The 12,498-nt window shown below is 36.0% G+C and overlaps 1 protein-coding gene across 1 annotated transcript; it reads right to left on the bottom strand.

Annotated features, from left to right (window-relative positions):
• Positions 1 to 1,329: 1,329 nt before the first annotated feature.
• LOC128555736 (uncharacterized) lies at positions 1,330 to 8,941 on the bottom strand. Its single transcript, XM_053539047.1, has 4 exons — positions 8,623 to 8,941; positions 6,997 to 7,152; positions 5,491 to 5,916; positions 1,330 to 4,084 (listed from the first exon to the last, which is right to left on the bottom strand). Exons 1-4 carry the CDS (start codon positions 8,825 to 8,827, stop codon positions 3,744 to 3,746), a joined length of 1,128 nt encoding a protein of 375 aa, XP_053395022.1. The 5' UTR covers positions 8,828 to 8,941; the 3' UTR covers positions 1,330 to 3,743.
• Between the last annotated feature and the right edge of the window lie 3,557 nt (positions 8,942 to 12,498).

The following is a 12,498-nucleotide window of genomic DNA, read 5'->3' as shown; positions in this document are numbered from 1 at the left end:
TTTCTATTGTATTTAGGAAATCATATGGTTCATACCTAGAGAAAAGGGACTTTTGTGCTGACTGTTATCATGGGGAACCATAAGGGGCATGAATCAAGTTATGATGTGGTGCTGGTAAATTAGGATCTCTGACCTATGAACTGGGTAAAGGTTGAGAAAGTGGTGTAGGCTGAGCAAAATCAATATTGGCTGTAGCATTGCCTGGTATCATATCTATCCCTCATTAACCTGGCCGGATAACTTGATGTATCTGAGTACCTGATGGTATCCTTTTTGGTAGTCGACTCTTGTATGGATTTCTTGGGAAACTAAATTGAATTTCCACTAACATGGTCAGCACTGTTTAAACTTGAGGCTTGCTTTGTCAAAGGTTGTTTTTAACTCTTGAAGCGTTTAACTACATCCTTCAGAACACTCGTTACACCGCTCATCATGTCTGAACACCTACTGATGACATTTCATTCTGCTCATTTAGACCTCTTTGGACCTATCGCTTAATACAGAACCTGCATCTGAAAGCCAACAGCTGCTCAAAGTCAGCTGATGCACCATGTCTGTCTAACTCGGCTTCCGTTCATGACGTGAAAACTAATGATGCCCTCGCTATCAACTGATTTATATCATTCATGTTGTTTTTGGGGTATGAAAAGCTTCTCTAGGGGTTGGTTCCCATCAGTAGATCTGACAGAGTTAGATTATCAGATCCCACCGCAGCCACCATAAAAATGTTACGAGCTACCTGGGGGTGTTTGCTATTATTTGATGTTTCCTTTGGTAGCGTAGTAGTTTGTAGCTAGATGTGGGCCCTTTAGCTGTAATAAGTTTGCGTGTTTAAGGTTTTGGTCAGTCAACTAATTAAAGTTCTAACATATCAGGCGAATAACTAATAACACCAGCATAAACAGTTTAATTGAGTTTATTCATGTATGTACTTGTAATATTCATCAAAATGACATCAAAAATGTTATATTGTTTCACATACATATAAGACTCAAACGACCATAAGGGGTATTTAATTCAACAGTTAAAACTTATAAAGCAATGTATTTACGCATTATAATAAAGGCAGTTCCCGGGTTTCCAATACTTCTTCAAAGATGAGTGCATGTGCACTTAATAACATGACATTCAGAACTGTACTAAAATAGCCAAAAACTTATGCTAAAAAATATGTATAATGTTCCCATAAATGATTCAAATTTGCTGGTATGTAAAATTACTGCAAATATCCAATAAAAGTTGCTTACAATAATGTTACTCCACTGAAATGTCTGAATTTTTATATACTGTTTTAGATCAGAGAAAATCCCCTTAAGACACTATAGCAACATGTGGCCTATCTGCTTTCTATTCTGAAATTAAGTCCCCGATGGTCAAAATTTGGACCCTTTTATAAATAAGGCTCAACCACACCCCCGAAAGTGGTTGAAATGGTTAAAAACACTTAAATCCACCGCTTTGGTTGGTGGTTGCAGACAAAACTGGTTGGTGTCAACCATAGCCATCAACCATAAATGGTAAAATTACTTAGAACTTACTTAAAAATATTTAACTAGAAGAAGAACTGAGAAAATGTGATTTTCTCAACAAAACAACTTAAATTAAGAAATTCCAGTACCTTAGAATGGTTTACAGAGGCTTTTTGCAGATGATACATATTGTTACAAGTACTTTGATTGTTTTGACAACAAGTAAACAAACTCAAAATGCATCAGTACAGCTCAGCTTCCTGTTGACATTTAATACATGTGAAATTGATGCTTAAAAAGTTTAAAGGCTACAACATCATAAAATGAAGGATTCATGCTCAATTACTCAGCAAAACGATGCAGAATTAATGTCTACATGCATGAAAAAAGATTAAGTCCAGGAATAAGAAGAAATAGTGAAAATTCAACACAAAACTGATGTCGTGAAAACAGATGACTGCAGTGAAAATTCAACACAAAACTGATGTCGTGAAAACAGATGACTGCAGATAAAAGTATAAACATTGGTTTCTAGCGTCTCTGCAAACAATCAGTATATAATTTAGGTCAAAGGGAAGTAACAGTTTTCCCATAGACTTACATTGTAATGTTTTGGGTTATAGCCCTTTCCTAACATTTAAACTTTTGATGCCACCTACCCAGGGTGAAAGAACTATTCAAGACCTAAAAGAAAACAGCCAGAAATATACAGGTTGACCATCATTTTTGTGCACTTTTTTCACCCGCAAGTCAGTAACCCCCAGTCCGGCAGTGAATTTTTGTTTACACTTCATGAAAATACCAAATCACTAAAACAAACAAAATTTTCAAACAAAATACACTTCAAATATTTTTTCCTCCATTAATCATGGCTTAGAACTTCAATTCAAGAAATAAAACAGTTTTCAAACATATTCAACTGATATTTCACCAATGAGAGACCACTTTACATCTTAAATATTTGTCTCGGAATACCATATACTTTTTCAACCAATCAAAGGCCCTGTTAGTTATTTCCCTTTGACCATAACCTGTATCAATGAGCTTTAGTGTTCTGTTATTTTGTCAAAATACAGTTCATTGTGCATTTTATGGCTGGTGATAATCAACGATAGACTGAAACATAAACAGATGATGGTTTCAAGAAACAAGATTTCAGTCTGTACTGTGAGTATATGTTAAATTGATAATTACACAATGTCTTAATAAGACTCTTATTGATAATCATATCAATATAAGCGCTTTCATACATGTTACAAAAAATAATTTAAAAGCCTTTCTACATATATCTTTGAATTACTGAATCATTATGATAAAAAATCCGAATAGAGTTGTAATGTACAACGACATCGTCCTTTTTCAAAGTTTATGCTTTGCAAACTTAAAGATTTTCCAATACACGATTCTATTCATTGTCGTCTACAAAATTATACATACTACATACAAAGAACATCTTTTCTCAAATATGGTCGGTGGTTTTGATCAATATAAAAGCGCACACTTGTGAAATAAGGTTTTCATACATGTACGGGTACGCGTACTGTTTCAGTTTTTACTTCAAGTGACTTCTGACGAGTCAACATCCAGACCAATGCAAGTTATTTACACGACAAAAATTTGATGTTTAAAACATAAAGATTATAATTTTAACGGACAACTCGATCACATATTTAGGATAATTTAAGCAGTCTCATAACTATGTACATGTATTTTCTGTATGAAATACTAATGAATGTATGATTATTCGCCTTTAAGCCTTTCCATTTTCGTATTTTTGTTAAATTAAATGATGTTAGTTTACACAGAATATTAAAAGAATATTAAACATAAGGAAAAAGTTGGAAAGAAAATTACTTAATATGTTGTAGCTTGTCATGTAATTTTAAGCGGTAAAGCATTTATCATTACAAAACAATCTTTGAACTCTGTCTAATCAAGGATTTTGAATGGGTTATTTTGAACGTGTATTATTTTGTTTCTCGTATGTAATTACATCAGAAAGTCATGATACATTCTACTGCGATAAATGGAAACTTTTAAAATAGCCCAGATATCGTGAAACGATGTCAGTCAAACCATTTTAATAATTCACTGGACAAGTCAATAATTTTGTATTCAAAAATAAAGATTACAATGCTTTCTGGTGTCACAATGATAAAATCATGTAAATTTTACATTTCAATGTTTTCAAGTTCATACCATGATTATATTATTGAAGTTGTTTGTAAATATTTTAATGATTTTAATAATGTCATGTACTGAAATGCCAAAGTGTCATGTCCGGGAAATATAAACTAAAACATGTTCTACGTATTTAACATCAAAAGGAGCACACCAGTTTTGCCCAGCTTCTTTCTTTGCATCTTCAACGAAGTCCACTAAAGACGTTAGTTCTTGCAAATCTTTGACGTAGAACAAATGCTTGTTAACAGGCGAAGAGACGTATGACGTAATCTCGTCCATCCCTTCTTTAGTGAATGTTCCTGTCATAAGTCCGTACACGTCAGCTACCTTGTGCAGTTCTTTTACAGCAGCCAGAGTTTGAGCAGGATTGTTTGAGTGGCCATCTGTGAGAATCAATACCTCTCGCTTTACTAGTGATTTATCTCTAGCACCTGAATAGATAAGGCTGATATATACTATGATTCTTTTTTGAATTAACAAACATCAAGGACGCAATGACAATTTGATTTTAATCATTAACAACATCAAGGACGCAATGACAATTTGATTTTAATCATTAACAACATCTAACTCATTTGTGATATCACTGGCACCAGACCAGAAACAAAATGCCTCTGTGCACTCTGTACATGTTTTTACCCTAACACTAGGTATTCTATAAAAACTATGGTCATGAACTGAAACCTATACTAACCCATTTCATTCGCGCATTTCATACCTAAAAGGCGTAGTTCGGTAAAAGCGTACTATGGATATTGAACAAGTGTTAAATTATCTTTCATGGTGTACCGGTCACGTTTCTTCAATATTCCTTATCTTAGAGAAAAATGCGTAGTTTATAGTTTTTTTTCAACGTTGCACAAAAAAACTTGGTTGAACTTCCCTAAAGAAGTTCCGGTCTAGATTACAAAACTGTTCTGATTGGCTGGAAATGTATGTCATTCGTCGTTTAACTATACGTGTACGCTACAATGTATATGCAGCATAAATGTGCAATATGAATTATATAAATTGTACAAATGTATACCAATATATGACTTCAAATTCGGTTTTATATCTAAGATAAATTTAATTCATTATTTCGAGTTTTATTGTAAAACTGTGAATATTCTGCAATCTGTTTCTGTTTGTTTACATTTAGTCTAAACATGTGCACACTGCTGTGACCTCTAGATCGGATGTTCATTAGGGAAGTCCATTCAAGTATTTTCTGTAACATTGACTAAAGCATAAAATATGTAGAGCATCTGTACAATATGAAATATTGAGAAAATGTGACTGGTGCACGATGGAAGATAAATTAAATGTACGATTGAAATGGGTTAGTGCACTTCCCTGTTCCTGACCATGGTTCGTTAGTATACCCAGGGGTAGGGTATTACATGTACAGAGACATTTTCTTTCTGGTCTAATGCCAGTGTGTGGTATCCGAAAGAAAGTGTTAGAGTGATATAACATGTTCTTTCAAAAAATTGAAGGAACTTGGGAAAATACGTTAAACTTTTGATAGTAATGACAGGATGTCGGTTTGTTTGTTTTGTTTTGTTGGATTTAACGTCGCACCGACGCATGATAGGTCATATGGCGACTTTCCAGCTTTAATGGTGGAGGAAGACCCCAGGTGCCCCTCCGTGCATTATTTCAACACGAGCGGGCACCTGGGTAGAACCACCGACCTTCCGTAAGCCAGCTGGATGGCTTCCTCACATGAAGAATTCAAGACAGGATGTCGGAGTTACTTGTTAGGGATATATACAAATGTATGCTCATGACAACAAAATTAATGTCACGTGACAGGCACTGTATATTGAAACATATTTTAAAAGTAATACGTTGCCTTTATTTGTCTGATATAGACTGACAGCTTGTCTAAAAGCTGAAGCAGTATCTGTTCTTCTGCCATAGTAATTAGCATCAGCAATGGCTTGCTGTATGTCGTATGTAGTGCTGTGGTCATCAAATTCAAAGTTCTGATATACATTGGTTGAAAACGTCAGCATTGCAGCCTGGTTGTGCTGATAAAGCGATGTAGGCCTTTTATCAAATGGTCCATTTAAAGGGCACAGCAAACCAATTAGCCTGCTTATTTCAGTATTGGCTTTCTTGAATCCTTTCAGACCAATGCTTCCTGAACTATCCATGATAAGGAGGAGGTCCCTTACACTACCAGTTCCTGCTTGTCGGCGAACACTATAGTTACCAGTCGGTCGGATGAACTTTGATTGAACTGTTTTTGCAGTAGCATTGACACTCGGTACCTTGCCTAAATAGTAGGTTGTACACTTAGTATGCAATCAAAAATCGCAAAACGAAATCGAACAAGAGTGCAAGATTGTCACAATATACGCCCGTCACAGCAAGTTAGCAAACAGCACCTAGTATTTGCAAATGGATTTTTTAGGTTGTTTAGTAATTATTGTAATTCCTTTGTTTTTCTAAGTCCACAAAAAAAACCTCCTTTGCCAGGTAGAGATACCTTAACATACACCTAAAGTATGAAAGTAACATCTATGTTGTACCACAGAAAAGCGGTCTTGGTTTTTCCCTACCCTCAATTATAAAAAAGTTACAATAAATTGTAAATCCGCACAAAAATCCTTACCAGGCAGAAATACACCTCAAAATTGGATGTAACATGTATGTTGTACTACAAAAAATGGTCTCGATTTTTTCCTATGACTAGTAATGAAAAAGTTACAATATAAGCTACATATAGTAACAACAAAGGGAAATTCTAAAGAAAGGACCTGCGCATGTCTCATGTCTCATGATGGTACTTGCACATGCCACTCCGCCTAGTGATGGTGAACATTTTTGCCAAGTTATACCAAAATCCCTCCATGCATGAAGAAGATATGCTTCGGAAAAAGTCATTCTTGAATTTGACCTTTGACCTCTGTGACCTTGACCTAAGACCTAAGGACCAGGTTCTTGCGCATGACACTCCGTCTCAATATGCCCCGGACAATGTCTGTGGACGCCGCCCGCCCGCCTAACCGCCCGCCAGCGGCGTTCCCATTATACGTCCCGTTTTTTCAAACGGGCGTATAAAAGTAAAAAAAAAAACTACAAATTATGTCCAAAGTGTTGTCACTATAAAACTGTAGTGTGTACTGCTATATTTGTTTCAAGTCACATGCAGAACACGAATGGCTGGCTAAGAATAAATTGAAGAATATAGTATGTCATCACTTTGAAGATATTGATTTAAGCAAGGATGTTATCTCAAAGGGGCCCGAATAAAAAAAATGTAACGAATTTACTTATAATTTTGCATAAAGACAATACATGTGATTTGTCTGCAGTTACACATTTACTTTCGAATTGATTGCTTGATAATTACCCGTATATCTGGCATCCTCAATCTCCGGACACTTAGCTCCGGCTCCTTCAGGCCGTTGAGTAATATTTCTTATTCGGCTTTGTTGACCAAATCCAAAATTTTCACCCCATGCTGACCATTGTGAGACTTGACAGTCAACATCGACTTCTGATTGGACTTAAAATATAATATTGTTTATATATTGATGAAATACTGTTCTGTAAGCAGACTAAATTGGTTAGCTCCTAGACTAGAGTAGATTGTCTTTATTTTCATTTTTAAAGTTGTGAATACAGCCAGTATAAATTCTACTAAGAATTAATAATAGATTTTCCCAGAAGCACAGAGCACTCCAAACACAACCACAGATCTAGAGCCATGCATCTCAATGTAAAAAGAACTGTCACGGACTAGTTGAATAAGAATTCCAACAAAAGTAACATTTTAATTAAATGCAAAGTACAAAAATAGGTACGGGGAAGATAAAAAGGAGGGAGTTTGGATTAAATGGAAAAATCCTACCACTACTATTTATATTGCTTACAACGATACTTATTTTTATAATACTTTTGGACAACACACGACAATTATAGATACTGATGCTCAGGAAAATATATATTTCCATGTAAAACGTGTTTTGTAACCTTGTTTAAATACTACCTATACTAAATGGTAGCTATATACTTCAGCTGCTATGATGTAACACAGAAAAATTTCTTATGACTAATTATAGAAAACTAGCAATTATGCATTTGTCTTTGATTATATTACCAGTCGCATTAATCAAATAAGGAAATGGCTTAACTATATGCATTATCTTGACATGTGTCCATTGCTTCTTTACCTTTTGCTCGGTTTTGAAAAATAACAAAAACATTTCAATAGATAATAAATTATGTGAAAAAAACATTATTGAAACGCTACTGTACTAACGGTGCAAGAGAAACATCAAATTTACTGTAACAATTATAATTTTATCAATAAAATACTGTATAAACCAAACATTAAATGGAAACATATTTATATTTAAATATATAAGCTTTGTCTCGACACATATGTACGAGGTTTGCAGCGGAGATTGTGTGCAACTTCAGAGTTCGGCGAAAGAAAATACTGTGTATTAATACGCGTTTCTAACAAATACCATATGAATCATATGAATTTACCGCGACGACCTAAACTTAAATGACGTCATGCACACAGTTTGAAACTTCCACATCAATATGGAAAAAAATGTAGATGTCTGAAATTCTAATATTAACATATAATGTATCCCTATTCAATCTATTTATTTTTTACGGACATTTTGCTTGAAATGCAAATAAAACGCGCAAGAGTTACGTTAACGCCACCTAATGACAACATGCAGCAGTTTTACGACGCCCGCGTTTAGTCAAGGAGAACTTTGACATTGGATTAATTCCGTCTGATGAACATAATGACCAAAAAGCTAATTTTAATGTTAAACATAACAATATACATGCAATTTATCAGATGAAAATTGTTGGCAACTGGAAATAGAATAAGAGATGAAATATTAGTTTAACGCATTTCACGGATTTACCAATCATTTTCTACAATCACACCCAAAATATTTTAAGGAAATTGAAAACATTTATAAAATAACTAAAATTATAAATTACTAACCTCGTTCCTCAAAAAGCACTGGGCATGGCTGCCCACCGTCGGATGGGAAACGCATTATTTGTCTAGTTCTTGTCTGTATGCCATAACTGTTGGTTTCACTCCAGTTCGACCACGATGTTACGAGACAACCCTTGTTAAAAAGAAATGGCTGTACTGCTGTTACACCAAAGAATATCAACATGATTTGAGCGCAAAGGAAAGTCATATTCCAGTCTATCTGAAACAGTCTGCGCGATCGAAATAATTATAATGTTCAAAATATTTGATATCGGCGGTTTTTAAACACCACAAATGACACTTGTTTACGGGTATTTCAACGCTTCCTCAAAGGAAAGCCTTGACATTGTAATATTTTATTTTCTTCTTCTTCCTCAATATATTTTTGTTACTGCGCCGACCAATCGTTTTAATTCATATTTTATATTTATATCTTCTTTCTAAATCATATATTGCCTACAAACAAGCAATTTTACAGATGAAAGCTCATCTTAATGACAGTGTTTTTTCTGTATATCATATTTTCAGTTTGTAGTTCTCATGTTCATCAATTTGTATTAGTGGAATCAATATTATTGTAACCAATAGCACAAAAGTAAACAAACCTCGAATAATGAGCACGGACATAACAGCTGTTGTCGATAATATTATATCAAATATTTCAAATATCGTTTATTTGTAATTACTAAAAATAAAAGCCATAACATGTGCAGTTTTCATATAATTATTTTTTTATTAAGCGTCTGAACGACGATACGAGTCAACTCAATAACCAAACTACTAAATCCATCACTGAGTTATGTTTGCATTAAAATGAAGCTCTCAAATGAAATAGTATAAGTTGGGCTGAAATGGCCGCTCCAAGTCCAGTAGGTTAGGCGTTAAGGCTCGCTACCAATCGCTCCAAGTCCATTAGGTTAGGCGTTAAGGCTCGCTACCAAACTATTAGAAAACAACATACAAATGAATTAAGGTGGTTTACCGAAAGGGGACCGGGCGTGTCATAGAAAAAGCAAACTATTGCAAATGAGAAAAACGCATTTGAAAAGATACATTCTGGTCGCTAAGCTATAATATCTGTATCCAGACATAAAACCTTTAGCCATAAGAGTCATACCGAGTGCATAATCGTTGATCCGCAGTCCCTAAAGGAAATGCACCCTCATCAGGTACCCACTTTGGAAACAAAAAGTGCACAACAATACATTCGGCGTAAAATAGGGAATGTCATTCACATACAGAGACATACAGTAACCACGTTAACTAGGACTTAACAGTACACAAAGGGCCAGACCTATAGACCCGAAGCGACATTCGAGTCGGTAACAAAATAATAAAGTGACCCAAAGCGACTTTGAATCTGCAGTAAGCTAGCATAAGGACCCGAAGCGACATTCGAGTCGGCAACAAATTTAACCAAGTGGCCAAAAATGAAATTTGTTTCATAGCCTCGCTATTTATTTATTGAGTCAGGAGTGGTAAAGGGGCGCTCCTGACCTATTTCAGCTAGCGGATATATAATTCATAACAGTTGGATGTCCATCTGCCCTGTTTCATGATAACTTCCGGTCGCTAAGCCAGTGGCCCGACCGATTCTAAAACTATGTGATCAAAAAGTACCGAAGATGTGACAATTTCCGACGCATATTGGCAGGACAGCGGAGAATTGGGACCTCGTCACGGGAGACAGAACAATACCCCAACATGTTTTGGTCTCACCGCCAAAAATTCGAGTAGTGATAAGACTGTGCAGACAGACCCAGATTCTCTAGGCATTTTAAAGTAACCACTTTACCTCTTTGATTTGTTTTAAAATGACGGAGCTTAAATGTAGCATACTGATTTCCTATCTGGGACAAATCTGAAAAATGAAGCAGAACCTCGGAAAAGGGTCGATGGAAGCGTTTTTTGGCATTTGGGCCTGCACATGGGATCTTGAATGAAAGAATGCGAATGTGGTCCGAAACATTTAGCGCATGCATGAGAATATTTACAGTAAAACAAGTTACAATTACCTTTGTTAAAATCATTACAAGTGTACTTTCTCGAATTTAACCTAGTATAATTTGACACCTGCTCGCCCCTAACTTGTTTGCAGCGCCACCAGAGTTCATTATTCGTTTATGTCCACGAGCCTGGCGAAAAGGCCTGCGGATATAAAATTGCTCGTCGTAATCTCTCCACCCATTGCTTCTCTGACGCATTGCACAGTCCCGTATACTGAACATATAATGAAGCAATTCGTGGACTGTGTCGCTATGTGTTTGCAAATAGATTGACGCGTAAATGATAAGTTTAAAAATATTACCTGTACAATAGTTCGATAATTTGACAGCCTCTTTTAAGAGTAAAGCGAGTTTAACATATTCACCGCGACAGATTTGTTGCTTAAGGGCTAAGGAACGTGAGCCGCCGAATCATCGTTTGCCAAACAGACGGACGGGAAACTTCGTCCGGGATCTGACATATGCAAAGGTATATCGTTGGATTGACCAGGAGGCAGGGAACAGAACTGTTAGGAGCGGTGCCACGCCCCATATCCGAATGTTTACTCAAACCTAACGAACCAAATGAGCTTCTGTTGTTATTAGAAGGGAGTACATCTAAACTGAGCAAAATACGTTCGAAATCGGCAACAGACCCACCTTTGTCTCCCTGTAAGAGCTGGTTGTCCCCTTCCTTCTCGTCGGTCGAGGCCTGTGCCGCCGGACGGCCACGCGGGCTCCTGTCCTCCAGACCAAGGTCGTCGGCCCTCTGTTTCCGTCGTCGCGTGTTCGGATGGTTCTCTGGCTGATTTGCCGCTGGTTGTGGGTTAGCGACTTCATCTTAGGTCTCGGCATTCCTCTGCCTCGCGCCCTACGCTCTGCATCCTTGTTGCAACTTCTCCACCGGGCATTTTACAAGTTCAAATGTAGAATTTATTGAAGGATTTATTTACGTGACGTGTTGAAAAGAAAAAACGGAAGTAAGAAAGACTGCACGTGATTTTCGATTTTATACAGTTAATAAACGACTGGTTCTCGGTTGTATAGTTGATTGTTACAAAGAAAGCATTATAAAGTTAGAAACCTGATTGATGAGAGAGAACCACGTTTCTATGACGACAAACAAAACATTTCTCGAAACAAATAAATCAATTTTTTTTAATTGAAAAATAACTTCTGAAATTTAATTGAACTTGTAAATGTTTTCACTATCGTGTCATAGGATTGATTACATGTGTATATTGGGCATTCCTTGGCAAAAGTTTTCTATAGAAGAAAATTTGCATAGACATGTTTTACAAGATCCAAAATACCCAAGTGGAAAACTTAAGTAGAAACATCAAAACAATGAAAGTAAAGCAAATGCCATGGAAAATATGCAGGTAAACACGGAAACGTTTAGAAAGTTTTGTATAAGGTGATCAATTAAAAGCTTGAAACATTTTACGAGTTCGTGTCTCAAAAGAACTATCAAGCTTTGAACAGTGTTAAATGATGGAAGGAAGACCCCGCACGGGTGCCTCCTTCGACATAACTTTAGCCATGAACTGGTACCTGGATAAAGCCATGAATTGCTCACAAAGCCAGCTTGATGGCCTACTCTTATAAAAAATAGACACCTCGTGCGGGGTTTCGAGCATACAAAGATACGAGCGGATACAAGCTACAGACCATATTTCAAAGGTTTACTTGATCCGAATTTTACATTCGAAAAATATAAACAATTACTGCATATTGTTTATGTAAATATACAATTAACAGTACTATGTAATAAGTTTAAAGTAAGACAAAGTACAAAAAGTCTAGCCAATGATTTATGTTTAATATACATGTATACTAATTGGATGTTTTAGATTTAGAGCACCACTTCAGGAGAATCATTTTGCCACAAGCT

The sequence above is a fragment of the Mercenaria mercenaria genome, chromosome 3, assembly GCF_021730395.1.
Source record: "Mercenaria mercenaria strain notata chromosome 3, MADL_Memer_1, whole genome shotgun sequence".
NCBI classification, from domain to species: Eukaryota; Metazoa; Mollusca; class Bivalvia; order Venerida; family Veneridae; genus Mercenaria; species Mercenaria mercenaria.
This window is presented reverse-complemented; position numbering and strand designations above follow the sequence as displayed.